Genomic DNA, 27,673 nt, shown 5'->3' with positions numbered 1-27,673 from the left:
AAATCTAAAGAGCCATTTAAGATTCATTTTGTACTTTTATAAATTTTTCCAGGCCTTTTTCACCTTGAAATTTTATCAACCCTTCTTGCTCCTAGCGAGGACTGTGAGTTTTGCGGCTACACCAAAATATCTGCTAATAAAGCATAGCGTACACCTGAGTATGTCTATTGTACGGGAGTCCGCATACTATTCTAACGAATGCCTTGCGCCCCTCTAGATTGTAGAAATGGCCCCAGTCAAGACTCTCCCAAGTGAAGTAAGTGGTTTAGTAGCTGGAGAAGACGTTTCTTACAAAGCTTAGATCACTGCTACTGCTCCACCAGAAGGTGGTCTTGCCGGTGTCAAGCTCTTCGGCAAGTGGGACGCCCAAGAGTCGGTCTTTACTCTTTAGTCAAATTTATCTAACCGTGCAATAGCGTCGAAGTCAAGGACATCTCACTTACCGACTACATTCAAGTCCGTCACCCAGTCTACCTCCCACACACGGCTGGTCGTTACGCCAACAAGCAATTCAAGAAGGCTCAAATGCCAATCGTTGAGCGTCTCGTCAACTCTTTGATGATGAACGGCCGTAACAACGGTAAGAAGCAATTGGCCGTCCGTATTGTTCAACACGCTTGCGAGATCATTCACTTGCTCACCGACCAAAACCCATTACAAACCATCGTTGACGCTGTTGTCAACACTGGTCCACGTGAAGACTCAACCAGAATTGGTTCCCAAGGTACCGTTCGTCGCCAAGCTGTTGATGTTTCACCACTCCGTCGTGTCAACCAAGCTATTGCTTTGCTCACCATCGGTGTCCGTGAATCTGCTTTCCGTAACGTCAAGAGTGTCTCTGAATGTCTTGCTGACGAGCTCATCAACGCTTCAAAGGGTTCATCTAACTCATACGCCATCAAGAAGAAGGATGAACTTGAGCGTGTTGCCAAGTCCAACCGTTAAGCGGGATATTTTATTATTTGGGTGTACATTCATGCAGATATTACTACAAAATTCTTGTTTGAAGAGTGCTGGGTGTATAAATTAGTCTAATCTGTGTATTAATCTAAGCCTCCTAAAGAATCACTAATCTGTCTTATCCTGCCGTCTATACTTGGATCGTACACTGGCATGTCGTCTTCGTTCTCCATTGATGCTGTAGTGAAATCTGCAATATTTAATTGTCTTGGTTTAATGTTCTGTTGGTCAAGATTAGCTAATGGTCTAGAAAGAAAATTTTTAGACCCACTTCAATGTCCTGTTCTAGTGTGCTAGGATCATGCTTTCTCATCAACTCTCTCATTGGTATCATGGCTGCGTTTCTGCATAGCTCATGTAAATCTGAGCCTGTCAGTCCAGTAGTAATATCTACTAGCTGATTGATGTCAAAGTTTGAGCTGATTGCGCAGTCTTTGAGGATCTGAAGAATGTGAGTGAGTTTCAAAGTCAAAATCAAACACACCAAACTTAATATGTTCTTTCTCTGATCATTATTTGGAACTTTGACAGGGTAGCGTTTAGGCATACGCCTGAGAATCGCTTGATCAATGTCATTTGGGCGGTTGGTAGCGCCAAGAACGAGTATTCTATCATTTGCTTCACTAGAAAGCCCATCCCAGAAGCTGAGGTTGGTGAATTAGATTAGTTATGCAGTGGTACACCAAACTCACGTCATGAACTCAGCTTTCATCATGTTTGTAACCTCATGATCGCCTTTACCGCGTTCACGGAGGAAACTGTCTATCTCATCGATGAAAATGATTGAAGGTTGACATTTCTTTGCGAGAGAGAACAAAGCAGCGACAAGTTTGTTAGATTCTCCGAACCATTTATCAGTCAGAGTGGAAACGTGCATATTGATAAAGGTAGCGTTCGACTCTCTAGCAAGAGCTTTTGCCAGCATAGTCTTACCGCAACCAGGAGGACCATAAAGAAGAACGCCTCTTGGAGGACTTAATAGATTCTTAGAGCCACCGGTGAATAAGCCAGGTAATTTGAGTGGGTAGATGACGTTTTCTTTGAGGTTTGAAACGATATGCTGTAATCCACCAATATCGTCGAATGTGGTGCTGATCTCTTCTGGGAGTACGATCTCGCATGCGATGACCTCTAGAGGGAGGTGAGAATGATTCTTTACAGGTGAATCGATACACACCTTCATATTCATTCAGAGTAACGTTATTTCTGCCTAATCTTTCAAGAATCTGAGTTGATTTACTCTTGGTGCCTTGACGCTTAGATTTGAGTGGATCGTTTGAGTTAAGAAGGTACTGGTATTGTTCAGAAAACTGATCATACGGATGCACGCCACCCACTCTAAGCGTATAGAATATTACAGCCTATAAACGTAAGCCATTTAAAGGCGTTGGGATTGAAGGCTTACTTGTCCAGCAGCGAAAGCCATAACTGGATTAAAATTAAATATTTCACTTGATATTATAAGCGCACTAACGATCAACTGCTATTTTGCCAACATCCCTGCGATTTGACATGTTGATAGTAATCAATCAACATTATGCTGCTGATAACGGCTTCAATTTCAGTAATTATTCTCTCAATTTTCATCTTTAAAAGAAGCCGAAACATCGGCAGCAATATTGCATTCTTCCATCCTTATTGGTTTGTCGTGTGCATTGGCGGTGGATCCGATAGCTGAACCCATACCTCAGCAACGCAGGCGGTGGCGGTGAGCGAGTTCTTTGGACTGCTATACAAGGTATACAATCACTCACTCCCAACATTCATGTACTCGTTTACACCGGTGACTCTGATTCGAAGCAAACGCTTATAAACAATGCCAAAGTGAGTTGGGCACCGTTGAGCATAAAACTTGTATTCAATTATTCAATCAGACCAAAATGTCAATAGATTTAAACCCACAGACGATTCATTTCGTCAGACTTCGCTGTCGTTTCCTCGTAGATGATAAGTCCTGGCCTTATTTCACCTTACTGGGCCAAGCGATAGGCAGTACTATATTGATTATCGAGGCTCTATATCGTAAAAATGATTTCTCTGTCTTCATAGGTTGGTATACCCCTTCACATTAATTTCAAGCTCAAAATTTGCATTAGATACTATGGGTTACGCTTTCACATACCCAATTGTTAGGCTAGTTAAATCAAGGGCACGTATCGTTGCCTATACTCATTATCCAACGATATCGTGAGTTCTTTGTATGTCTCCTGCATGGCATTGACCAGTTCCACCAGCTCAGACATGGTCTCCAGAGTAGAAAAGCGCCATAATGATATCACAAACTCGTCAACTATCACCTCCTCAAATATTTTAAGTCGGGGGAAGCTTATGTGAGATGCGCTACTTTGCATCAGCTCAGACTAACACAAGCAGATACTATCACGCTCTCATTAGTGCTTACTCATTCTGCCTTAAAACTTGTGATGTCAATATGGCCAATTCAAGCTGGACTGGTAATCACATTCGCAATCTAATCAACCGTGAGGTCAAAGTCGTCTATCCGCCTTGTGATACGGTCGCTTTGAGGGATTTTTCGTTAGAGGGAAGGCGGAAAAGTATTTTATGCGTTGCGCAATTCAGGTACGTCATGTATAAACATTGGAAGTCCCACCACTAACCACATATAGGCCTGAGAAAGCTCACAGTACTCAAATAAAGGCATTCAAAGAATTGCGAGACTCACATACAAACCACAAAGACTCTAAACTGATTTTACTTGGAAGTGCACGTAATCAGGATGACTTGAATAGAGTAGAACATCTAAAGTCGCTAGCTAAGTCTTTGGGTGTAGATGTAGGTCCACTATCACAACCAGCGATGCTTTACTTTTCTAATACCAAACAGTCTAGCACTGAATTCATCGTGAATGCTTCCTTTAAAGTGCTGCTGCATAGTCTATCAACTGCAAGCATCGGTATCAATACAATGGTTGACGAGCATTTCGGTATAAATGTAGTAGAATATATGGTAACTATAGCAATAATTCATACTGAGCATATACTAACAATCCTCTCCAGGCTGCTGGACTGATACCACTTGCTCATGCCTCGGCCGGCCCATTGCTCGACATTATCGTAGACTACAAGGGATCAAAGACTGGTGGGTAATTCTCCTACCGCTGATATAATCTCTCACACCCAAAAGGTTATCATGCGCGTGAAGTGAAGGAGTTCTCTGAGCGAATGAACGATATTTTCAATCTAAGTGAGCATGATGCAATACAAGTGAGACAAAGAGCGCGTGAGTCTGTTATGGAGAGGCTTTCTGATAAGACTTTCAATGGAAATTTCCTGGATGCACTCAATTAACCGCAATGCAAGTAATTAATATAGCGTAGACGTCATCTAAACACTATCTGATCATATTGTAGTCACTAAATATTTGTTAAGGGGATGCTAGTAATTGCTTTAATACTTTCCAGCTATTTCTTCGTCCACTCATAGCCATCTATCGGGAACAATGCTGCTGCCACACTTCTATCCTCCTCCACGAGAACGTTGTATGTAGAGCAAGCGTTTTTCTTGTGTTGCACGTCAGCAAAATCACATTCTAGTGCCAAATATAACCCACAGTATCTATAATATCCACCTGTATACCCAAACTATTGAGATATTTGGTGTAAGCTGGTGGTGGTGGGAGCATGCTCTTTCCAGTACCAAGAAGCAATATTTCTGAATGATTGAGTTAGAATGGTCTTTTTACAAGCTCTAAACCCACCTGGTCTAGGTGTCAACGTTTCAAACATCTTGAACGCTTCCTTGGGTATAGCGTCACCCCAGTTGAATGGCATGGTAGGCGTAGGCACTTTCCACAAAAATATCTTATTATCAACGACTATCACAGGTCCTTTGCATACTTTGCCATCACTAAACGTTAAGCCTGATTTTCCAATTGATTGTATTTGCAAGGCATCAGTATCTGATAGAACAGAAGTTAGTGCACCAGCTGTTTCCTTATTGAATCTAGTTGATGAGAATGTTCTAATGTTATTAGATAATCCTGCTGATCTTTTTAACAGTGAGAACATGATTGTATTTGTGAAGGCAGTCAGCAAATGCATTTAGATAAACAATAATACTCTTAAAGTAAATTAATTATTTTAGCCACATCAGCTCCAAGTCGTAGCTGACAATACCGTTGAAGCAGTCTTGGATAACTCGTTATCGCTATCGTCACACAAACTCTTTATGTCTTGTTCGAGAAGGCCTTTGACTGTATTACAGTGAGTCATATTATTTAGAAATGTATCACCGCACTCACGCTGCTTAGCGTTTGAATTTTCCTGAGTCTGTTTCAGGACTAGATTAGAGTAGAGAATACAGACGTTGAGCTTGACCTTCTTATTGATCTCTTTCTCATCCTCCAATACTTGTTTGATAGCTGGTGCTAGCTTGGAAGTCTCTGCGAGTATGTAGTCAGCACCTTTACGTTCTGATGCAAGCAGAGTGAGACCCATGACGGCCTCGTTGATCACTATTGAGAGTTAGCTGATGTGAACTAGACACACACGACACTTACAGATCTGGTATCTACGGTAATTGCACAACAACTCCACTAAAGCTTTTGCAACAGGATGGCTCGTGAACTTTGATCTGGCATATTGAGCCTTTTCGCCTGCAGAAATCCAACAAGATTTGATTCCATGCACCAATATACGTGTTCCTTCACTCTTTACACCTGCGTCATCACTTTTGCTGATCAGAACAAGCACTGAGTCGAGTATAGACGGTTCGTGATTCACAATTGTGAGTGTGTTACAAACTGAATCACATTAGACAGCCTATACGCATTCAGTAACGATAACTCACACTGTTGCGTACACAAGTGCTTATAAAAGCCAACGGTCGCAAATTGAAGAGGCTGTACGTGCGAAAAGCTGAGCGATAGAAACTTTTGAGCTGCTTCCATTGCCCCACTATCACCAATTTCGTCCTTGTTAGACGCAGGCAGCGATAGATTCTTCAGTAGACACATGGAAGCATGAGATACCTTCACATCATCGTCTCGGAGCAATTGTACGAGGCGTGGTATAATCTTGAATTGTTTCACAGCTATGATAGAATTCTCCTCTGGTCGGCTGTTAGTTTGGACACTGAATTTGTCCACGCACTTACCAGATCTTGCCAAGTTTCCAATAGCCAAAGCTACTATTGTCAGCAAAGCATTTAGTACTTGATAAAAACTCACTACCACTAATGTTGAGTCTCTGCAAATCGCTTTCCAACCATCTCAGCATCCTTTGCACAAACGGTGCTCTGCCGTTGTCAAAGAAGAAGCTCATCAGCTGATCTTCACCTGCGATGTGCGTTAGACGACGAAAGAGGCAGTAGCTAGAAATGCGAACTAACTAGCAATACCGACAACACATTTCCCAACAGCAGCCTTGCACTCCTCATAAATTTTAGACCACTCCTCCACTGAGCTCTGATCTGCACTAGCTGCTAATGCTCTTGGAAGCTCACGAGTCTCTGCAAAAGACAACAGAACATCAAGTTTCTCTTCTTGAGCAAGTAAAAGACGTGCGGCCTCAGAATCGAACGCGAATGTTTCTAATAGCAGCGTTGCACTCTCCAAAGAAGATAAGTCTTCCTCATATACTGCTTGCAACTCATCTTCATCTTCTAATCCAGCATATTCACTGCTAAGTGTCAAAAAAGCTCTCACCCAACTAGATACTCACTCTTCAATTGATTGGCTGTAAAATGCTTCCACCCAAGAACATAGAGCATCTACCTCAGTGCTTCCAGGCTCAATTTTAGCATTTTCTTCTTAAAGATGAGCTTATGTTTGAATGCGCATCCCAAACTCACCAGTCGATAGTAGATTGTTAACGATTCGCCATCCCCACTCATAAATATAAGAATGGGTAACAGCTGTAGCAGAGTCATTCGCTTGAATATTGCGTCTGTTGAGAAATTTGACCACTATCGGCAGAGTGTCGTGGTTGTTAAGGCGTTCTTGGGAAGGAGCTGTGTACCTATCAGATGAGAACATGTAAAGCGATTACGCCCTTACAGTAGTCTTGGCTGAGATTTATTAGAGTGCCAAAAGCAGCCCTAAGCATGAATGCGTATGGCTGACTCGAGATTTGTTGGGGTGTGAGTGATTTGAGTACCCCCAAAGCGGAGATATCAACATCGGCATCGATTAACTTTTGTCTGTTGGTGTCTGGGAACAAAAACACTATCAGTATTCTAAATATGACGCATTTCGCTAGCAACTCACTGCTATCGAGACAGATGTTAGCTGTTACCCTGTACAGCTGTGTCAGTCTCTCGAGCTGGGAGATATCGTCGTCGATAGCAGTCGTCTGCTTGAATTGTAGATTGAGTGCTTCAAGTATATCTTCCACACAGCTTAACTGATCTCTCCGCTCAGCTGGGTCATATCAGTCAGCTAGCTCGGGCTGAATAGCTGAGACCAACAAGTACGAAGACTATCGGCTAGATTCCTGGAAGCCTCTGTAACCTTTGCTGTATCGTTTGGACAGATTCTGGAAATGTTCAAGAAAATGTCCATGAGTGCTATCAAACAGAAGATACAATACTAGAAAATGACATCCTCATCTTTTCCTTGATCTAATATGTCTGCACCGCCTGCCTGGTCTTGCGTGTATTCTCCTTGGTCGATGGTATCTTGCTCTGAGTCTCCACCCTTCTTCTTCTTGGATTGAATCTTCTTGAGCCTAAAGAATTCCTCTCTGTCCATTTCATCAAGCTCTGAGTTGATATATTTGATTGTATTCTCAAGTTTTGGAAGTACAACGTGTTCTATCGCATTGACACGCCTATTTGTGACTCTGATAACATCATCAAGTATCATGAAAGCAGTCTGAATTAATGTCAATAGAGTACCTGCTTGAGTATTTATGAAATACCTGCAGCGATGCCAATTCCACAAGCGTTTCAATAGCTTTAGCGTACGTCTCTTTGCACTTCTGTATCTTCTGACCACCTCTTCCCAGTCCAGTAAGTGAGAATTCGTTTGATTGTTCACGCTCTATTTCAAAACCTGGTAATGTTACACCAGAAACATTCTCCTGCTTAGCTTTCACTGTCAATTGCGGTCTCTTGGCACTCTCTTGTACTTGATAAGATATATCTCCAGCGACATAGTTAACTTCTGCTAATGAAAATGCTGCAACTTGCATAACTTTACCCATCTTAAGTTTAGCCTGGATTTTGTCAACCTAGCTCTGCTCGTGTACAATATAATGCCAACCTCTTCGACTTTCTTGAGAATCGCTCTAAATCGAATCATGAGAGCGTCTCTCTTTTTAGCGAGAAGTGAGTGACCAGTTTGTGCTCCCTTTAGTCTGTTCTTGGTATTGGTTAAAGCCTGCGTTTCTCGTCAGCTAATCAACAACGTGATTCATGACGTTTAGTACCATTCTGGTTGGGAACTTGTACGCTTGTCAGATGTATAGGTAGTGATACTCCATTAAGACGTACCACAGCCTCTCTCTGGTTGTTTTCGGACATTTTTCGATGATTGATATGGTTCAACAAGTGATAAAGTGGTATTGCGACTATCCAACAAGGCAGCAAGTGTTAAGCCGGGATATGCATTGCCATTTAAATCATTGAATGAGGTGATAAGGGTGCTAAACATTTGACAAGCTAATATTTCGTTTAAAGTACTGCATTTCCAATATCTCAGATTGTTCATAGAACAACAGTCGAATCACAAAGGCACTCAAGATGGCTTAAGAATTTACTGTTGTCAGTGGGAGACGGGCGATGCAGTCTGACCTATGTAGCTGATGCACTTAAGCTAGAGAAAACCTGTCTGATTCCAGTATCTGCTAAGCTTCCGCTTTTCATCAAATGCCCTTAAGTCACCCCACCCCAATCGACGTGATAGCCATAAAATCTACTCAACGGTGAATACGTCTAATGGCTTAAAAACCCATAAAACGAGTCACCAAAACCAATCCAAAAATTAAGCCCTAGTATTCGTGCATGTTCCTTCAATACATGACAAAGTAAATTTGCAGCGTAACTTATAAAATTTACTGAGGAAAGTGAGTAAGAATTTAAAGTCAAAGGGGAGGAAAGAAACGTACGGCGTTAGACATGTTAACATCCTTGGTTTGGTTACGAGCCTCAAGAGCAGCCTTCTTTGCAACGGACTTTCTCTCAATAGTAGCCATACGTCCCTTGTCGAGCTTCAAGTTGGTAATGACGACGCTTGATGGGTGAATTGGAGTTGGAGAGGTTTGACCGTTTGCCTTCTCGCGGTGAACTCTGTCAACGAAGATGGCGAACTTGTTTCTTTGAACTTGGACAACCTTGCCTTCCTTACCCTTGTTAGAGCCTCTGACGATGAGAACCTCGTCGTCTCTACGGATAGGCAATGAGCGGATGTTGTGCTCCTTACGAAGTTCCTTGTTGAGAGAAGAAGCCATCAATTTGCGACGCTCTGAAGATGGAGCGGCAAAGTGAGCCTTGCGGTTTACCCTGCGACTTGAAGAAACATCTCTGCTGAATTTCATTTTTGAGGCTAATGGCGGTCCGCTAGAAAACTCTTCTCCTCTGAGCTCTGAGCTGGGCACGCCATTTTTTAAAAATTCATCACGCGCAAGATTTATGTTATTTTCTTCCTTGAAAACCAGCACAATATATTGCGGATAATAAGCATAAAAGTTTGCAATATTCGCTATGCTTTTGTGCTATAGCAATTCCCGTGCATTTGTCTAGTGGTCGTCTTGGTTGATCGGTAGCTTCACACGCAGGAAACATCTTTTGTAAGTATCTGATGCATTTGATGTATTTCTTTGTTTCTGTTTAAAGCTGCGTGTGTTTCTTTACATGCCTTCATTATTCCTCACCTCTGACGCCTATCCACGTCGTTGTGAGTGCTTTAGCAAGGCTATAATAATTAGAATTGGAGATTTGCAGTAAATGGTTATCTCTAATCTGTTTCTTTCTCTGATTCTGACATTTATTCTCCTCTTTACATGCATTCAATCAGCCATTCTACAACACTTCTATCCATCTCACTGGAAGCTGCTATATCCTCTACTTGTATAAATGCGTACTTCTTCCCGATGAATTGCTTTCCAACGTCCTCTGAGAAACCGCTCACATTCATCTTAATGATTTTGCCTTGCTTTGCCGTAATTTCCGCTGTCTTTGAGACTTATTAGAATGAAAAGCTTTCAAAAAACAGTACCGACAATTTCAGTTCCTTCAATTATCGTTGAGAGCGTGTTGGTGAACTCCGGTGTCTGTCCGTAGTGCCAATCCCACTCCTGTCAAGAGGTTAACGCTTTTGCATAACTTACATACACTGAACCCACCTGAAGCTCATCTTTCAGCTTCTGTATCTGGTTACCGCCATCTTCTTTCAAAATGTTCTCGTCAATGTCCGACACCTAAAACATTGTCAATAGTCGTGACTTGGAGGGCGGTCTACCTACAATAATCTTCTTGTCAACCTTGTGATGCTCTTCGAACTTTTTTATAACCGCTGCGACGAATGTGTCGTGCGTAATGTGTGGCTGCCATTCGATTATGTTCTTCACCGGCGATCTAACAGATGATACACCTTTGGTGACCATTGATTGCTGAGTTAATTTAGCACGTACATTATAGCATTGAATGAGACTCACGTTTGTGTTCTTGAGCGCTTGTGAAAGTGTTTTGATGTTGGAATCCAGCAACATTGTTCCATGATGGTAAGCGCGCGAACTGGTCAATTTGAATGCAGATCCAGATACCTTGTAGCCGTCTACAACGATATCATTGCGCTCGTTGACGACTGCTGGTACGCTGAGCTCATTGAGAGCACTAGCCACCAACTGAGCGTTATCTCTCCGATTGAATACCGATTGAGGCATCATTACACTGTAGTTGGTGTTTCCCAAATCCTGCGACTTGCGTAAGCACTAAATCACCCTTCAAAGACCTACGTACATGGAAGACTGTACCGCCGCCACTTCGCCGTCTGACGAATGGGATATTGAGTCTATTCAACGTCTTGAGATCAATTTCTTTCCATTGATTCTGTTTGTGTCAAAAAGTGCAACTAACAGTCTTCACGGTCTTCACACGCACCTGATTACGCCCAATAATGACAGACGGTGAGTTTTTATACAAATAGAGCACATGTGAAGGTTTGCTGGATGTTCTGAATAACCTGTCTTGTCCGTCAGTGTGCTAGCCTTCGTCTCCGATGGCTTCTTACCAGTCTTCAAATGCGAGATTAAACCACGGATCTGTAGAATGCGAGACATAAGCCAGAGCTTCAGTCTGCTGCGGGAGTGTGAGGCGGTTAAAAGAAGCGGTATGAACGTACTGTTGACTGTGGCTTCACCAGAGTCGAGTAGCGCCGACCACTTAAGCAAGTGTGCTTGATCACTGTAAGCATTAAAGAAATAAACAAAACGTGTATATCGGGTATAATACATAGCGGCAAATCTTCTACATCGCCACACAGTTCATCAAGTCAACACTGCTAAAAGCAACAGAGACATGGCAAAATATGTGAAGATTATAGAGATAGCAAGAGAGCGCTGACGGCACATGCGGTAGTGCAACGCAAGGCCATCTTCCAGCCATCCTATGCAAGCAGTGAGGGCGACTGGACGCGGATAAAAATTAGATCGAACGTTTGTCGCATAAGTTATGCGATCCAAGTTGTTCGAACTTGGAAGAACAGATACTACACTTGATCTAAGCCAAAAGGCCAGAGAGGATAACGAACCATGATGCATCTGCGCAGTCTTTTATAATTGCGTGTGTGAGGAGACACGCACCAAAAAACTTAAAATCGGGGAAGCAGATAAAAATTCTAAACAGAAACTAAAATTGCTGTAGAGAATCGATTCTCGTTACCGTCTTGTGCTGCTGTACTTTTCCACTTCTTCGCCGCTCGCCGCGCTCTGCAAATCTTCACGTGATGTAGCATTCCATCGAAGCCAAGTCCATATATGAATTTGTCGACTGTTTGCAACATTGCCACATAAGCTATACCTCTTCGCATGCTATGTCCCCTTTTCTTTGCAGCATCAGAGAGGGTTCAGCTCAGCATCTCACACCCATAAGAAAATCTCACACAATTTCCAAGAGCCCCCGTTAACAAGCGACAGAACCCCACATTATAAAGTAACTCAGCTGGATTTCCTATTTATTCACACCAAATTGCGTATAGATCATGATCACCTCAAGTACGTCATATTAGCGTGACGATGTCAAATCTGGCAATGATGGCCTCCTTGCGTAGTGATTGAGTAACAACTAAGCGTTTTGAATTTGAAATTTCTATTATCCTGCATTCTAAGATTCACATGCGGTCTAAATCACCCCTTCACCCCCATTAAGTGAAATCTCGAAATGCACCAGCTGAAGCCAAAGTCGCGATTTCAGAGCTGGGCTGATACACCCCTTTTCTTAACCTAAATCTCCTCTTCCAAAAGTGAAGTGATGCGGAATAGCAATATCTTTTTTCTCGACATAGTTCTGAGTCCTGTAGACGCCATTAAGCTTAAACTGTTTTTCACGTATACAGGGCCGAATACTTGGAATTTCGGGTGCTTACAGTCTCAATCAGCTAGAATTGTCACTTTTTGTTGATGAAGCGCGTCAAATCCGAAATTTCTATCCTAGACCGTGCTACAGAGCGATGTCGGATCACAACTTCTGAACAGCCTACAGGGTGCAAATGGAGGCTTGGTGAAGCAATTCTGGTATGTCATAGAGGGCTCATTCAAAACTATATGACAAGCTTTTTTATTTGGAGATCACCAAAACTTGTAAATCACTATGGGAGATGAGATAGGTGGTAGCAATAACATTCAACTCGATTGATATTGAGCGGGTGGTTGATATGGGGATGTATTCGGAATGCTGAAAATGATGTTAAAATGCAAGTGTTGCTAGTTTGTTCAAATTGTCAGCATATGGTATCTCTACGTTCATCTTCTCAATAACTTGGTCATTTGCGGGGTGACTCGAGCAAAACCAATTCTTTCGAATGGTTTACACAGTTTTAAGTATCCGATAATACTTAATCAACTTTTCAAACTGCCCTGTAATCCCATAAACATATTTGAAGTCATCAGATATGTAGAGACAAGTCACAGTTTGACCTTTTTCTGAGTGCAACGGGAGGAATAGCTCAATTAATATATGAAAGCACTCATTAATGGACTTAAATTGTGTATGAATGTCTTTGAATAATCCACTACACAGCAATTTACAACTGAGAGGCAACAACAAAGATGGGGAATGGCTGAATAAATCGATGATAATGGCAGCACATAATGCAACAGTGCTACATCTAGCAACTATTCGACAAATGCCTTCTCTTATCGCAGCGGCCATGGTGGAAACGAAGAGCAAAGGCCAACCAATGCAGGACAGAAAGGGATTCTCGGTAGCCAGAAGGGCAGGCAAGGGAGCGTATACAGGCAAAGGTGGGTTGAGAGCGATTGAGCTCTACGATCCAGACACTCTAACACCACCTACAGCTTCCAAGATCAAAGAGCAGCTGATTCAGAAAGCCAAAGTGAAGAAGGAGTATGCCAACATGCTGAAAAAGGAGGGCCAACCAGCCCAACAGCTGCCTGAGATACCCAAGAAGGCGAGAAGGAGCGAAAGGGATAAGCCGGAAGGATCGATAAAGCGAAGCGATAACCCTCAGCAAAAGCAACCACAGCCACAAACTCAGCCTCAAAAGAAAGAAGCACCGTCACATCGCCAGAGAAGGAGAGACCAGCACTCGAAAAACCACAACAATCAGCCAAAAATGGGCGCAAGGATGGAAACCATGCTCGACAAAGTAAAGAAGACAGTATCATAAACGTTTCATGTAATTTACATCATAATTTAAACACTATGCACTATTTTCTCTAGCTGTCTCTCCTTCAGTTCCCTCCTTGCTCTCCATCTCTTTAGCTTTCAGTCTAGCCTGTGCTTTCTCTCTCTTGGCCTCAAACTCATGCCACTCGCCTTGAAGTTCGCCGAGATGGCTGGGGAGCTCTGGAAGCGGTTCCTCCGACTTGAAGAATGGCAGCTGCAGAGCATCTTTCGCCGACAGCCTCTTCTGCGGATTAAATGTCAGCAGTGCTTGGGCGAGCTCTAAGCCTGCTGGTGTCAGCCATCTCTTGAAGGTCTCCCTGAACCGCTCAGACGAGTGCTTGCCTGTTGGTCGCACCAATTCGTACCACGGGAGGCTGGAAAACCCTGGCCAGTCCTGATGAGATGGTGCGCCCAGCATTTTGAATACAATCTCTAGCTGGTGTAGCTCGTTATCACCTTGGAAGACGGGTTTCGTGGTGTAGATCTCGAGCATTATGCACCCAGCACTCCACATATCGACTTCCGGACCATAGCTCGTAGCACCAAGCAGTAATTCAGGCGGCCTGTACCAGATAGTTATCACTCTGTTGGTGTAGTCCGCCTTGCGGTGCTTGTGAAAGAATCTAGCGAGACCAAAGTCGGCCAACTTGAGTACACCTTTGTTCGATATCAGGATATTCGAGCCTTTCATGTCCCTGTGCAAGATTCCCCGGTAATGGAGATAAGACAAGCCAGCCAGCATTTGCTGGCAGAGCGACTTTTTGTGCTGCAATTGGAAGAGATGTGGGCCATGCTGCAGCAAGCCTGTGAGGTCATTCTCCATGTACTCAAACACCATATAGACTGAGCCTGTGCAGAGCGTCAACCGGGACAGAAGAGTCAAACCAGTACATACCATTTGACACTAGCATCTCGTGCAACCTAACAATGTTGTCATGATGTGACTGCTGCAGCAGCTTGATTTCTCTCAAAGCAGTGACTGGGAAACCGTCCCTCTCCTGTTCCATCCTGATTCTTTTAAGAGCTACGTGTAGCTTCGACACCTTGTTCCTCGCTTTGTACACCTTGCCGTACGTGCCTTCACCGACTTGGCACAGACGGTCGTAGAAGTCAGTGATGTTATCAGGCACTTGGAACGCGCTTTCATCGACTTCCTTTAAGTCGAAGCGTGGTAAATTATGCCAGCCAAGTACTATAGGGCCTACGTCTTCTTCCTTGGGAGAGGGAAGATTCTTCGGAGACAGATTTCTAGCTTTTGGCGGTGGAGGTGGCTTACTTGGCAATGGCGGTGGCGGTATTGGATATAGAGGCTTTGATGAGGGAGGTTGCTGGTGTGTTTCTGACTGCGTTTGAGCTTGGGCTTTGAGCTGATTCTCTACCCAACGATTTCTAGCTGCAGAAGCGATCAGAGCGGAATTCAAAGATGTCATTATGCTTACCTCCTTCTATCACTGTCCCCTTGGTTGGAGGGTGTAAAATTTCCCTGCTTGTCGAAGGCTGGGGTCCATTGTGAGAGTACTTTGAATGAGAAAAAGAGCCGTAGGAGGACCTTCTATCACCTCCACCAGCCCCTCGCATCACATTATCGATGTGCCTATCGATTGGATCGCCATCAAATGGCTGCATGCTCCTGTGCTCAAAGTCTGGTCTATCAATGTGACTGCTGGGCGTTAAGTTTCGACTCTGCGGTGGTATGTTGTTGCTGTTGTTATTATTGGGCTTCTTCTTTTTAGTCTTATTCTTAGATTGGTTTTTCCTCGGGCTACTCGGGTTGTACTTATTGTTAGGATTCATGGCGTTAGCATAGTCGTTAAGATTCTTCTGATCATTCATGTTGTTTCCGTTATACCTGTTGCTATAGCTGCTGTGGTTCTTGCCATAGCTTTTGCCATAGTCAATGTTTCTGCCGCTACGATGGTAATCCTCGTAGTCTTTCTGCCATCTATAATTGTCCTTGTGATTCTGACTGGCTTTATGTCTTTTATACATGGTATGATCAGGACTACGGTAGCCTTCTTGTGGCCTTGCAGCTGGCGGTGATTGGTGCGAGTAGCCTTCTGTGAAGCCACTGCACGGTCTACGTCAGTTCTATCTGCTGTCGTCACCATATCTACTCGCCTTCCATGCTGATCCTGGGAAGCGTAGCGCGGATGTCTGCGAATGTAGTTTATCAGCCAGTGCACACGACGTCTGCAACACAGGTAACCCACTTGCGCTGATATCCGTACTGCTCGTTCGGGATATTTCTCTTCATCGCTATTCGTTGCCGATGATGGTGGCAGAACTGGTGCAAGGGAGATGGGAGGAGATAGCGGGCGAGCGAAATATCTGCTAGCAAAACACACAGTGCTTACGATCCGTATGCCTGAATTGTGGTAAATCCAGGACAGCTTGAGTACACGATGTCGTTTATCGAGGCTATTTACAAGTATCATTCTCATTCCGCTAATGTTGGCGATTAGCGATTGCCAATTAGCCGCATCTTACAGCAATACTGCTGCGAGCTAAGACGTTGTGTCTTCTTTCCTTCTCAACGAGTTGTAATGCTGCATGACGGGCACATTGACGTTAGCAGGCACATATCAAACAGGCTTTACCCACCTCTCCTAATCCATACATACGCGTGTGGAAACTCAGCCAAATACCATCTACGCCTTCTGGATTGTGCTCGAATTCACCCTCACGACCACCGATGAGGATGACATTGTGATGTGACCGCTGTACGACGTGTATAGGTTTGTTGATAGCTCTACTGATAGCGAGTAGCTTTGCAAATTTTGTAAGTTGCGAATATACTGGTGAGAAGACAAGGCAACGAACCTCAATATGACCACCCCATTCACCGGTATTCTCTACAATCTCGCAATACTTGTTAAACTGCGCAATATCCATCGGTGTACCTTCAGCCTCATGACCATCTGAGTCAGCTCCATCAGCGGGTGTAAGATTAGCAGTTGTAAGGAAAGGCATAAAGTCATCTGCGTGTTCTCTGAGGTAATTTGCGGCTGTACTCCTCATATCCTGGTAAGTAGCCTGTATGTGTATGTCAGACAGTGTTCCAACAACATCAACACCACGCCCACCTGAAACTGCGGAGAATACTCGAGCAAACTATCGCAGGTGACCTGATCAGCGATAGCGGCATAGAGACAGTGACCATCTGGTGAGATTTCGTGCATCTTCCGAGCGTGTTTGTTGCAGATATCGATGATAATTTTCTCCTCCTCGGTAGCTTCCTTAGCCAATTTCTCATTCTCAGGGAGGTTAGCTTCTGCGAAAGCAGCCTGCCTAATAGATTCCTCTTCAAGTAGACGCTTCTCCTTAACTAGAGTCAGTTTGTATGGCTCGTTACGCCATAAAAACCCACTTCACGTCTGGCTTTGCGGGACTTCTTCTGCTCAGCCTCAGCCTCAGCCTCAACTTCCCTCATCGAGTGCGTCTGAGAAGGCGTCTTAGAAGGCGTATTCGATGTCTGCTCAGCTTCCTTCGCATCGAGCTGTGCAAATAAGTCATCTTCGAGCGAGTCGTCTACAGCGTGCTCCACTGGCTCTTGCGTTGGAGACGGGCTAAAAACTTCCTTCACTTTATTCTTTATCGAGTCTCTCTTCCGTACCATCCTCACTGCACAATGCTAAGAAGCTCGCTGAGGCTATTGAATACGTACAAAAATATTAATTTATCTGCCTCTCAAAGAGACGTTATAGACAGATTGATACGCGTCGACCACGCTGGCGAGCTCGGTGCGAATTGGATCTATGCAGGGCAGATGTACGCCACCAAGAAGGGCGGCGTAGAGCGAGCAGGCGAAATTGAGCTAGTACAAAACATGTGGGATCAGGAGAAACATCACTTGAAAACATTCAACCAGCTTCTCGAGAATTTCCAGGTGCGGCCGACCATGTTGTCACCTGTTTGGGTTGCTGCTGGTTGGTTTATGGGCGCGTCTACAACGGCCATGGGAAAGGAGTCTGCTATGGCTTGCACGGAGGCTGTTGAGACTGTTATCGGTGAGCACTATGATGAGTGAGTGTGCCTGCCAGTCGATGATATCACAACTCATAATCACTCGCACAGTCAAATTATTCAGCTCAAAAAGTTCGAGCATCTCCATCCAGATCTTGTCAAGCTTAGGGAGACGTGTGAGCAGTTCAGAGATGATGAGCTCGAACACCTAGACACCGCCGTTGACCACGGCGCACAGCAGGCTCCAGCACACGCCCTCCTCAGCGCTGCTATAGGTTCTGCTTGCAAGTTTGGCGTCTGGGCTGCTGAGAAGGTTTGAACATCTTTTATGAATGACTTATAGTTGTACAAACACTCTATGAGAAATGTTATCCAAGAAGCAAAAACGAATGACGAGCAGCTGAGCTGAGCTTAGCTTAATAATGACTATGATGATTGTGATGAAGTCATGTAGTGACTATGTGAGTATTAATGTTGAATGTACTTGTACTTGTATTGCGATGATTGTAAAGAAACTTGTATTACGTTATTATGCATCCTTCATCTCTAGCTTGCTGGCGTGTAGGTCTATTACCATTTTTGCGTTGATTTCCTAATCTCTTCAGTTCAGCTATTCTTTGTGACGCTCTTTGATTGCCTTTCTGTGAAGCTCTCAAGTACCACTTCTTAGCCAACTCTAAGTCCTGCTTCACTCCAATGCCAACTTCAGAGTAGTATCCAACAGCATACTCAGCCTTAGCTTGTCCTTGATTGGCTGCTCTTCTGGCCCAAAGGAAAGCTTCAGCATCCGATTGTTTGAGAACACCCTCAGAGCCCGTCAAATACCAACCAGATAGCGCGAGCTCCGCTTCAGAATGGCCCTTTTCAGCAGCGCGTGTGTACCACGCAATCGACCTTCTTGGATCAACGGGGCATGTCAAGTTACCGTACTCATACGCAGTACCCAGCTTGAACTGACTTGGTGCATAGCCATACTGTGCAGCTTGACTGAACAGATCAAATGCCACATTATCATCTTGCACCAAAGCACCAGCAACTGGATGTTCATATAACAAAGCTAATTCATGCAAGGCGTGTGGGTTTTCCTCGTCAGCCTGCTGAGCAGCCCTGTTGAACCAAATAATAGCATCCTTTGCATTCCTATTCACTCCCAACAACCCATTAAGTAGTATAACACCGATTTTGTACATTGCGGCAGTCTCACCCAGAGTCGCAGCTTTTCTGTATAGTTCACAGCTCCTTGCTACATCCTTCTTAGTACCAACACCTAGTTCATTACACACAGCAGCTCTGTATGTCGATGGTCCGTGGTTCCTCTTGGCGGCAGTTATATATAGATCATATGCCTTCTGCTGATCTGTCTGCAAACCTAAAGACCCCGAACCCAAGCAATTTGCAAGAAAGAACTGAGCCTCGACATAACCTGGCTTTAGTTGAGTCGCTAGTTTTTTTGTAACCTTGATGGACTCTGCGAGTAACGAGTCTCTGTATTTATGAGCAGATTTGGGGTTTGCTGGAGATTCGTCCGTGTAAATCTTTTTAGCAGCAGTAATTAAATATCTCGCATAAGCAAACTGAGCCTCTGGATCAGGATCGCCCTTAACTCTAGTCCTGTAATCATCGACAAAGGCCCGATTGTAAGGCATTTCATTCTTAACTTGAGTTTTTGGCTGCCTCGTAGGTAGCGTAGGAGTCCTTAGACTGCTCAACGACGTCTTTGACCTGTTCTGGCTAGTCTGCATTGGTGGCGGGGGAGGAATGTTGTATCCAGGTGGTATCGACGAGTACATCTGCGGATGAGGGGAGGTATAAACATTATCAGGATTTGAATAAAAGGGAGGATAGCCGCTGTAAGGCATCATTTGAGGCGCAGCACCTGCATAAAAGTTTGGCACCATTGGTGCGTTCGCGACGGGCAACTGGTTATTCACTGAAGCTGTATCGAAAGACCTTATAGACCTGCCGTCATCGGCAGCAGACTCAGGCTCCGGTGGCCTAGCTACGAACATGGGGTTAAACGAAGCGGGAAAAGCGCCCTGGGATAGACGTGGATCTGAGCTCTGCGAGTACATGGACGCAGCGTCTGGATTGGTATAACCGTTCAAGGCTGGTGAATGAGCTCGCTGTACATTCTCATTTACCGATAAATGTCCAATATTTATATCGTTCGGATCGTATTCGTATGCTTTGTTGGAGTGAGACGGGAAACGCGTGAAACGGCGGTACTATCAACATACCGTAGTTTTGTTCATTATAGTAGGGTGGTGGAACGTATTCAATCTCCTGGTTAAGCTCGCTCGCCATCTTAGTCTATTGTGCTGTTGATCGTCGGCGTCAGCGTTTGCGTGTATCGCAGGAATACAACATATAAATTTATAACTACAAAATTTATAATCTCATAAAGGGCTTTGTCCAGCTTCAAGCTTTCTTTTCTTCAAATTGGTATCTTTGATTTTGTTTATTTCCTTCAACGCCTCCGCTGGTCCACAGTTATTCCTCAGACTGAAATTCATTACATCTTGCATCTGCACCACAGATTCTACGATTTCCAAGCACTTCATCACGCTCACTGGAAGCCCGTAGTCGTTCACCACGCACTCCGGCAGCTTCGGTATATCATCTCCAGCTCTGTACTGTATTGCCGATCTGTCTAATGATTCTATGCACGCTTCTACGTCAAATTCTAGCGTTTCAAACTTTAGTGCGTGTTGACCGCCTCCGTTTTGTGGTGGTAATGATGCCGTCAGCGCAGCTCGCAAGTGTCCTATCATTCTAATTGATGTTCCATTAGAGAATGTGTACAACACCATCGCTCGTGGTGCTTGTACGAGGTGTGTAGCTATTGTCGTCATTGAAGAGGGCAAAATTTCTCCGTTTGGTCCTCTTAACCCTTGAGCTGTCGGTCCCGATGTGTGATAAACACTCTCATGCGCACCCGGTGTTGACATTGTTATCCCCGCTACTTGGCTGTGCGACCATGCTGCATGATATCTCGGTAGTGTCGTAAATGGTAGGTCGAAATGTCGTGTCTGTCTCATATCTTGTGGGTTCTGATTCATATATCCTCCGTCAAGCTTCTTGAAGTTAAGTCTGAGCATCGCGGATGGCATAAAGAACTCCTGTACAAAGTTTTGCCATTGCGTTGCACTCAGCTGCTCCCCCATTCCCTTGTGCTGGTTATTCCCTCCATGCACTAGGCTTATGTGTCGCCTGAAGTGTTCGATATACTGTAACAATCTGAGTGTACCAGCGTGTGCACGTGGGGCTGCTGCTGCTGCTGCTACTGCTGCTGAATGGTTTGGCATTCTACTGCGATTGAATACGTCAGTCCATTGAGCTCACCAGACTTCTGAACTCACGCTAATTGCGGCGGTATACCCTCAGGCATGTTTCCCATTGGTGGCCGTATTGAATGTTGATGTGGATGTTGTGGATGTATTTGCTGTTGCTGGAGTTGCTGTTGTTGAGCCTGGGCATGCTGAGATACCTGTGCAGCCTGCGCAGCTTGCAAAGCCTGAATCTGAGCTGAGTAGGGATGTACCTGAGCGTTTGGATGATGTAGTTGAGGGTGAGGTAGTGAGTGTGGACGCGTCTGTGGTTGAGGAGTGCCTATAGAATGAGGAGGCGTTGGGACGGGCTGTGGTGTAGACATTGGCTGTGGCGTAGGAATAGCTTTAGGCGGATGAGCCGGGGAAGGATGCTGACTGCCGTTCAACTGTAAATTAAGTGCATCCGATGCAGCGCTCATGCTATTAATACCGCCAATACCATTCATAGCAGCGTTTGCTTGAGTGTCATTTAATTGGCCCATGCCGTCACTGGTCGATGGCCTCTGTGGGTAGTGACCTATTATAGGTGACGGACGCTGCTGCTGCATGCTATTAAAGTGCATCTGCTGCTGTTGTTGTTGCTGTTGTTGCTGTTGTTGCTGCTGATAATGATGCTGTTGCTGTTGCTGGTGCTGGTGGAGAGCCATCTGCTGCTTCTGAAGCTGCTGCATTTGCTGCTGTTGCAAGAAATGCTGCTGAAGTTGATACTGTGCTAGACGCTGCTGCTGCATTTGCTGCTCGCGATTTGGGTCTTGTAAATTATCAGATCAGCACCGGAATTTCAAGTAAACAAGAGTGAATAGACGTACCAAATTGAATTTGAGGATTCCAATCGAAGCTGCCAGGTGAATTATTGCCCCCTTCAAACGCATTTATCCCCAAACTCGGAGTCGGCGTCGGCTGACCCATAGCGGCACTTCGCCTCTGTTGAAGCAATGCAGCAGCCATACGAGGAGAACGTCTAGCTTGGGCTTGTTGCAACTGCTGAATATCCTGCGGACGTTCCCCCAGCTGTTGGTAATTTAAAGCCATCGAGATCGTCTGCAGACACTGACGTTGCGTTTCAAGAAGCTTACAGTGGACACGAAGAAGTAAATTTATAAATTCCGTCAACGAGTCTTTGTTTATTTAATCACATTCAATTACTCCGATTACTTTCTTACATCCCTTTTACTCAATCATCCGCTGTAATTTTGCGTGCCATTTTTCATTCACTCAAATCCACTCAAATATCTCTGTGAATGATTGTACAACTAATGTTCATTCAACGAACCAATACCCATACCAACTCGCACCAGCGTTTCGATAGCTGCGCTGCTGTTCTCCTTGACGTCATCATCCCATGAAACAACTCCTGACGGAAAGAGGCACACAATTGTCGATCCTCCGAAAGCAAAGTATCCAAATTCTTCACCTCTGTTCACTCTCTCGCCCTCCTTTTTCGTCAGTATCGTTGAACCTACCATCATGGCTCCGATACAGACTGCCACTACAGTCCCGTAGCGTTCCGTATGAATTGGCACAATTACGCGTACCTGTGTATGTGATTAGCCGCTTTAAACCACTCAATTTCATCACTCACATTATCAGAAAAGACAGAAATCGACGATCTCACAGCTTGTGGGTTGACAGTGTAGTATTCTCCCTCAATCGTCGTAATCTCTCCCATAACTCCATCAACAGGTGAGTGAAAGCGGTGATAGTCTTGAGGAGCAAGTCTGAACACACACAGACTTGGCAATTGCTCCTTGTCAATCAGTGCTGCACACCAATCCTCCTTAGATACCTTCTCGCCGAGCAATTTGGCGACTGTAAATCCTCTACCCTTTATCCAGACCTTGGTTGCAACATCAAAGTCATCAAACACAACCATTCTACAGTCAGCTGCACTAACCAACCTCGATCCATCTTCTGGTTTCTCTACTGGCCTCGCATCAGCCTTCAACTTTCTATAAAAGAATTGGTTAAATGTTTTGAATGCTGTGACTGGCTCAAGCACTTCGTCCATTCGCAGATTATGGAATTGGATAAAGTTGGGTATCTCTCGAATTGATTCTGGGTCATCATACTTTTTACCTTGTTTTATTGACATGGATTTGAGTAATTTTCTAGCTCTACTACCTTCCATCTTTGATCTTGCTCCTTTGTAAAGCATTCGAATACCAATTCTCACATATATCTGCATTTTCTCTTCTTGAACCTTGCCTGACAATCTATCTTGGACAAGTATATTTGCTGAATTAGCTCCTAGCTTGTAAGATCCCGTTGATATTTTTGAAGCGATCTTGCTAATCCACTTCCTTTGAGCTTGAGAAGCCGTGACATAATTTGACACAGCTATTCTATTCAATCTACCCCAATCAGTCGACGCGCATATAGCCAGATGTGTAACGATATCTACTTCAGCTTTACTGTTCAATCTACCCTTATGACAGAGCGGGCAGACTTTGATGTTAATAATTTTCTCGTGCTGGCTCTCATCCATCCTTAACTTCATCTTGCTGTAGTCGCTCGCAGTATCTCTTTCAATCTCGGTGGAATCTTCCAAATCGCTAGCATCGTATCCAGAAATACTCGACGACGAAGACATGAAATCACCTTGAGGGGAGAGTTTTGAACTGTCGATAAATTCAGTCGAAATTTTAAGCTTTGATGTTTCTTCACTAATCAAGGGATCAGTCTCATTACCCGCGCCTTCATTCTTTACTTTAGATGCCCGCTTATTTTCTTCGACGGTATCAGGAGAGTTATTTGGCGGGCGCGCGAGAGGTCCGGTATATTCGAGAGGAGCTTCATTGCTGTTAGTGCACGCCGTCAATGCTGCTGGAGTGGTTGGGCCAGGTGACACCGAAGCATCAGTCTCGTCAGCATCTGCATCAAGTGACCTCCTCTCGTTAATTGGTTTGTTTGTTTCATTCTCCAGTACCTGTATGATCTGGTCGTAGCTAAGCTCGTCACTGCGCGGGTCCTTGTCCCATCTGGTGAAGAAAGAGTCGATAGTGAGTGATGTGAGTGTCGAGCCAAGCGAGTCAAGCATCATCGTCAGCTCCACACGTGCAATTGCTCCTGTATCATCGGTATCGTATTGGTCGAGGTATGATCTCCAAAATCTTTGTCTGAGCGCTGCGTATGGCAGGTATTTGGCTTTGATGAGTATATTTGGTCGGTGCTTTTCTTCCCAATTCTCATCTATCTTGAGATCTAGCTTGTAATCCTCCATTCCATGCGCGTCATAGTCATCTGTATTGAACAATCCAGTACTGGCGTCTGCTTTTGGTGCTTTGTATATTAGTTCCTGGAGCGGTAGTGAAGCTTCTCCGACATGATCGTTCGCACTGAGTTTATCCCAATCCAAGACGGAGAAGTCAACATTAAATTTGCTTTCACCGTTACGCACATGGAAATAGAGCTGCTCGTCCCAAGTAGGGTTTAGAGAGTGCCGAATAACCCTAGTCCTAAATATCTTCTTGCCAAAACTGATGACGACGAATGGGTCCATATCCCATCCAGTTCTAGTCAAGTTTTTCATTCTCGGCAAATCCTCACCGTGACGGACTTCTAACAGCACAACACCAAGTACATTGGAAGCATCTTCCGAGTACAAGTTGAACCCGCCAGTTTTTGGTCTACTCGATCTCGCTTTCTTCGGCCTTCTTCTTTTAGATTTGAGAGACATAGGCGAATGCGAAGAAAGATTAGGTTCAGATATATCACCCTGTGGTGTGATGGCGAGTGGTATACTTTCTCTGCTATTTTGTCTCGATGATAACGGTGTTATCATGCGTTTAAGCTTGGATGACTTTTTTCTAAATGGTGGTATATCTCTCGGGGAGAGGGTTGAAGATGTTCTGTGCTCTGGTTGTGATTCACTTCTTCTCGACTCGATCCCCTTTATGAATGATTCTGTTTCACTTTTCCCGACTGTCGGTGTGGGTACGTTTGACTCGTCAGCGTGCCTAACCTCTTCGGCATCATTTTCCACTTCATCGCCTTCGACGTCTGATATAGTTATATCTACATCAGAATCGTCGAAAGTGTCCGACTCGTCACCGATGCTATCGTTCCCTCCAGTTGTAGATCTGGTGAGGGCATAAGATGGGATATCTTCGCTACCTGAACCTGAGGCGACAACGGTGCGCGTTGAGTCGTTGCTCACTTGCTGCGAGAGGGAATTGGAGCTGATGAGACGAGTGCCTATTGAAGCGACCTGTGTGTTGCATTTAGGTGAGCATCATCATGTACATACACCACCAAAATACCCACAGGAGGAGCGGACAATAAACCGCAATCAACAGATTTGCGAACTTTCGCGAGAATATCCTCAAATTCACTCGCCAAATCGACAACGGGGGATGCGACGTGTTGAATGAGACCGAATCTGACATTGAGGACGCCACTGACGCTGTTGTGTTTCCTCGCCGACTCGATACTGAGGGTGCGCACCTACGCCATTAGTTAGTAAAAGAGCAAAACCCGGAGCGACGGATGAATGTTCGCCGAAAAGAGCCGACGACGCACATTATTCTGATGGTCAGACCACTCAACAGCTCTAGTAGAGAGATTTGGATATAATTTTGGGAACCAGTCATCGAGATAGACACAGCATTCTCCAAGGTAGTCCTTGCCGAAAGTATCCTTATCCCACAAGACGAATTCGAGCTGGAGAATATCTGCTACTGTAGATCTATAAAGACTAATGTCGAACGTCGCGTCATTCGAATCCCATGAAGGATTTACAGTTTTCTTGACGCAGGGTGTAGATAAGCGCAGTAGGCCGTAGTTGATATCAATGAACGGATCACTCAGTCCATTGCGGTCTCTGCTTGCGAGATCTTTGGCATTAAGCACTTGCACTCGCAGAGAAGCAAACGGTATCTCGTCGGCGTGTGGTCTGAAGCTCTCTGGCTTCACGGCGTTGTTCCTGCTCACAAAAGAGCGTATAGCCTTGATGGGGTTCTTCTTTTTCGCTTTCGGCGTCTCGTTAGGTATTACAGCTATGTTCGGTGGCGTTTTGGACATATGAGTTGATTGTACTTGACTAAGCCAACGTTTGCGTTCTAAATATAAATATGCATGTGAATTTAAATAGTTTAAACCTCCTCGATTGTCATGTCCTCGTCTATCAGCTCAGATTCTTTTTTTGAGAGCTCCTGTATCTTTGTTCTGTGCAATCGCAATTGTCAGCGGGTGATGACGCAGCGAGGAACATACTCACTCTTGGCCCTCTTCTCTCATGATGAGGTTGACGAGCTGTGCAGCGAGTTAGATTGCTCTATATTAACGCTACGTTCCCACCTTGATCATTTCATCGGTGACCTGTAGATAGTTGATTAGGCACCAAGTATTTTTTTTAAAAAAAAAGTCGAGCATACCTGCTGGTCCTTTTCATCGGCATGGGCAGCCTTGATGACAACGTAAGTGTTCCTGCTCCTGAGGTACTCCCTTCCGTGGAGTGTGGTGCAGAGTAGCAAGAGTGTCTCAATGTGTGTCTTGCGGATGCTAGGATCCACTTCGCGCTGTTTTGTTGGAGGGAGTAATTGGCAAACTTCCGGCAGAGCCTCTTGTTCCTATGTGCGGTGGAATGTGAGAATAAGATGAAATGCCAAGAAACAACGCACCTCGATATCGAATTCTTCAGGACCACACAAGGGCAAGAGGACATATGGAAGCATATTAACGCCGTTGCACTCGCCAACAATTTCTGAGTCTTGTGCAAGTAGTGCCCTGTGTGCGTCCTTAACGAAAGTCGAGTTCCTAAGTGGGTGAGGTGAGGTGATGATATCAAGCCAAAGCAACTCACTTGAGAGCAGCAGCTACACCGTGTCTTCTGATATTGCTTGGGTGCTCTGTGAAAGCAGTGAGCTTGGCAAGTGGATACTCCTTGGCAGACTTTTGGTTGGCAAGGGAGTCGAATGAAAGTGAAGGAGATGTGAAAAAGTCTCTGCCAGGTTGAGTAGTGGTGATGTTGGCGAATACGGAGCCTAAGAAGTGGCAATTAGATTTACGCTGTGCATCAGCCTCAGCACTCTCAACAGCCGTCTCGGGTTTGTTAGCGCCCTGGACAAAAGCCTCAACGAGACAGGGAAGAGCTTTTACGGTGGTTTGAAGACCATCCATCTGTACGCTTGAAGAATCGCTCTTAGACGCAATATAAGAAACATTTCCGTCGTGGAGACTAATTGGGATTTGCTGAGAGCATAGCGCATGCATGAGATTTGGGAGCTTGCTGAGGTTAGAGAGAAGCATACAGGCTAGATCAGCTAATAGAGCTGATGGATTGGAGATGTAGCTGGTAAGGAAAAGGAGGAATTCTTTGGTAGCGATGGCATTTGAGCTGAGAACAGAGTCGGAGAGGTTCACGAGGATGGAGAAAGCGTCGTGAGCAATAGCCTTGAGCGTGATAGGCCTGGTGAGCAATGACTAAGCATCTACAGCCCACTTACAGGCTTATCTCTGCACGACAGCTTTACCTGGGAGATGGCGTCGTTGTCGAATAGCTGCTTCTGATTGGTCGTGAAACCCGCGAGGTGCTGTATGGCAATCTGCCTGATAGTTGGATTATCATTCCTAAGAAATTCCACAAGCTCTTTGAATTCGGACATTTGAAGATGTTTGAAG

General features: G+C 44.7%; 16 protein-coding genes across 16 annotated transcripts; 4 read left to right on the top strand and 12 right to left on the bottom strand.

The window, feature by feature from the left end:
- Positions 1–226: 226 nt before the first annotated feature.
- Positions 227–945, top strand: J056_000903 (40S ribosomal protein S5; the record flags this gene model as incomplete). The annotated part of the gene is made up of 3 exons (XM_009270531.1): positions 227–256; positions 302–372; positions 417–945. The coding sequence occupies 3 exons, from the start codon at positions 227–229 to the stop codon at positions 943–945; spliced, it is 630 nt and encodes a 209-aa protein (XP_009268806.1).
- A 98-nt stretch (positions 946–1,043) lies between these two features.
- Positions 1,044–2,474, bottom strand: J056_000902 (uncharacterized protein; the record flags this gene model as incomplete). The annotated part of the gene is made up of 8 exons (XM_009270530.1): positions 1,044–1,181; positions 1,232–1,402; positions 1,445–1,604; positions 1,653–2,091; positions 2,138–2,252; positions 2,298–2,321; positions 2,366–2,388; positions 2,435–2,474. 8 exons carry the CDS (start codon positions 2,472–2,474, stop codon positions 1,044–1,046), a joined length of 1,110 nt encoding a protein of 369 aa, XP_009268805.1.
- Positions 2,475–2,497: 23 nt separating this feature from the next.
- Positions 2,498–4,268, top strand: J056_000901 (GDP-Man:Man(3)GlcNAc(2)-PP-Dol alpha-1,2-mannosyltransferase; the record flags this gene model as incomplete). The annotated part of the gene is made up of 10 exons (XM_009270529.1): positions 2,498–2,601; positions 2,652–2,784; positions 2,835–3,009; positions 3,057–3,147; positions 3,195–3,290; positions 3,334–3,540; positions 3,588–3,753; positions 3,805–3,927; positions 3,978–4,059; positions 4,105–4,268. 10 exons carry the CDS (start codon positions 2,498–2,500, stop codon positions 4,266–4,268), a joined length of 1,341 nt encoding a protein of 446 aa, XP_009268804.1.
- Positions 4,269–4,381: 113 nt separating this feature from the next.
- On the bottom strand, positions 4,382–4,987 carry J056_000900 (NADH dehydrogenase 1 alpha subcomplex assembly factor 3; the record flags this gene model as incomplete). Its single annotated transcript, XM_009270528.1, has 3 exons — positions 4,382–4,480; positions 4,531–4,631; positions 4,678–4,987. The coding sequence occupies 3 exons, from the start codon at positions 4,985–4,987 to the stop codon at positions 4,382–4,384; spliced, it is 510 nt and encodes a 169-aa protein (XP_009268803.1).
- Positions 4,988–5,068: 81 nt separating this feature from the next.
- On the bottom strand, positions 5,069–7,479 carry J056_000899 (Rap1 GTPase-GDP dissociation stimulator 1-B; the record flags this gene model as incomplete). Its single annotated transcript, XM_009270527.1, has 12 exons — positions 5,069–5,172; positions 5,221–5,433; positions 5,479–5,721; positions 5,769–6,029; positions 6,075–6,104; positions 6,148–6,255; positions 6,309–6,598; positions 6,641–6,725; positions 6,771–6,929; positions 6,976–7,128; positions 7,186–7,338; positions 7,386–7,479. 12 exons carry the CDS (start codon positions 7,477–7,479, stop codon positions 5,069–5,071), a joined length of 1,893 nt encoding a protein of 630 aa, XP_009268802.1.
- A 27-nt stretch (positions 7,480–7,506) lies between these two features.
- J056_000898 (V-type proton ATPase subunit D) lies at positions 7,507–8,441 on the bottom strand (the record flags this gene model as incomplete). Its single annotated transcript, XM_009270526.1, has 5 exons — positions 7,507–7,791; positions 7,838–8,134; positions 8,182–8,298; positions 8,348–8,362; positions 8,412–8,441. The coding sequence occupies 5 exons, from the start codon at positions 8,439–8,441 to the stop codon at positions 7,507–7,509; spliced, it is 744 nt and encodes a 247-aa protein (XP_009268801.1).
- Positions 8,442–9,001: 560 nt separating this feature from the next.
- On the bottom strand, positions 9,002–9,454 carry J056_000897 (60S ribosomal protein L26; the record flags this gene model as incomplete). Its single annotated transcript, XM_009270525.1, has 1 exon — positions 9,002–9,454. One exon carries the CDS (start codon positions 9,452–9,454, stop codon positions 9,002–9,004), a length of 453 nt encoding a protein of 150 aa, XP_009268800.1.
- Positions 9,455–9,915: 461 nt separating this feature from the next.
- Positions 9,916–11,331, bottom strand: J056_000896 (Lipoate-protein ligase A; the record flags this gene model as incomplete). Its single annotated transcript, XM_009270524.1, has 9 exons — positions 9,916–10,092; positions 10,139–10,213; positions 10,262–10,336; positions 10,382–10,528; positions 10,574–10,831; positions 10,878–10,967; positions 11,019–11,100; positions 11,149–11,216; positions 11,260–11,331. 9 exons carry the CDS (start codon positions 11,329–11,331, stop codon positions 9,916–9,918), a joined length of 1,044 nt encoding a protein of 347 aa, XP_009268799.1.
- Positions 11,332–13,260: 1,929 nt separating this feature from the next.
- On the top strand, positions 13,261–13,764 carry J056_000895 (uncharacterized protein; the record flags this gene model as incomplete). The annotated part of the gene is made up of 2 exons (XM_009270523.1): positions 13,261–13,378; positions 13,433–13,764. The coding sequence occupies 2 exons, from the start codon at positions 13,261–13,263 to the stop codon at positions 13,762–13,764; spliced, it is 450 nt and encodes a 149-aa protein (XP_009268798.1).
- Positions 13,765–13,797: 33 nt separating this feature from the next.
- J056_000894 (CTD kinase subunit alpha) lies at positions 13,798–16,017 on the bottom strand (the record flags this gene model as incomplete). Its single annotated transcript, XM_009270522.1, has 5 exons — positions 13,798–14,612; positions 14,659–15,156; positions 15,203–15,725; positions 15,770–15,917; positions 15,974–16,017. The coding sequence occupies 5 exons, from the start codon at positions 16,015–16,017 to the stop codon at positions 13,798–13,800; spliced, it is 2,028 nt and encodes a 675-aa protein (XP_009268797.1).
- A 250-nt stretch (positions 16,018–16,267) lies between these two features.
- Positions 16,268–17,379, bottom strand: J056_000893 (OTU domain-containing protein 6B; the record flags this gene model as incomplete). The annotated part of the gene is made up of 5 exons (XM_009270521.1): positions 16,268–16,309; positions 16,365–16,529; positions 16,584–16,796; positions 16,847–17,083; positions 17,131–17,379. 5 exons carry the CDS (start codon positions 17,377–17,379, stop codon positions 16,268–16,270), a joined length of 906 nt encoding a protein of 301 aa, XP_009268796.1.
- Positions 17,380–17,529: 150 nt separating this feature from the next.
- Positions 17,530–18,045, top strand: J056_000892 (Ubiquinone biosynthesis protein coq7; the record flags this gene model as incomplete). Its single annotated transcript, XM_009270520.1, has 2 exons — positions 17,530–17,786; positions 17,838–18,045. 2 exons carry the CDS (start codon positions 17,530–17,532, stop codon positions 18,043–18,045), a joined length of 465 nt encoding a protein of 154 aa, XP_009268795.1.
- A 202-nt stretch (positions 18,046–18,247) lies between these two features.
- J056_000891 (Chitin synthase regulatory factor 3) lies at positions 18,248–20,030 on the bottom strand (the record flags this gene model as incomplete). Its single annotated transcript, XM_009270519.1, has 2 exons — positions 18,248–19,911; positions 19,964–20,030. 2 exons carry the CDS (start codon positions 20,028–20,030, stop codon positions 18,248–18,250), a joined length of 1,731 nt encoding a protein of 576 aa, XP_009268794.1.
- Positions 20,031–20,122: 92 nt separating this feature from the next.
- On the bottom strand, positions 20,123–22,087 carry J056_000890 (Adhesion defective protein 1; the record flags this gene model as incomplete). The annotated part of the gene is made up of 3 exons (XM_009270518.1): positions 20,123–21,035; positions 21,086–21,806; positions 21,865–22,087. 3 exons carry the CDS (start codon positions 22,085–22,087, stop codon positions 20,123–20,125), a joined length of 1,857 nt encoding a protein of 618 aa, XP_009268793.1.
- A 221-nt stretch (positions 22,088–22,308) lies between these two features.
- Positions 22,309–26,074, bottom strand: J056_000889 (Phosphatidylserine decarboxylase proenzyme 3; the record flags this gene model as incomplete). The annotated part of the gene is made up of 4 exons (XM_009270517.1): positions 22,309–22,590; positions 22,638–25,262; positions 25,319–25,498; positions 25,574–26,074. 4 exons carry the CDS (start codon positions 26,072–26,074, stop codon positions 22,309–22,311), a joined length of 3,588 nt encoding a protein of 1,195 aa, XP_009268792.1.
- Positions 26,075–26,145: 71 nt separating this feature from the next.
- On the bottom strand, positions 26,146–27,657 carry J056_000888 (FAM203 family protein; the record flags this gene model as incomplete). Its single annotated transcript, XM_009270516.1, has 7 exons — positions 26,146–26,218; positions 26,271–26,305; positions 26,351–26,371; positions 26,428–26,622; positions 26,674–26,809; positions 26,856–27,445; positions 27,499–27,657. The coding sequence occupies 7 exons, from the start codon at positions 27,655–27,657 to the stop codon at positions 26,146–26,148; spliced, it is 1,209 nt and encodes a 402-aa protein (XP_009268791.1).
- Between the last annotated feature and the right edge of the window lie 16 nt (positions 27,658–27,673).

The sequence above is a fragment of the Wallemia ichthyophaga genome, assembly GCF_000400465.1.
Source record: "Wallemia ichthyophaga EXF-994 unplaced genomic scaffold scaffold12, whole genome shotgun sequence".
In the NCBI taxonomy this organism is placed as follows: Eukaryota; Fungi; Basidiomycota; class Wallemiomycetes; order Wallemiales; family Wallemiaceae; genus Wallemia; species Wallemia ichthyophaga.
Note: the sequence above shows the minus strand (reverse complement) of the source record. Positions and strands in the feature narration are given on the sequence as shown.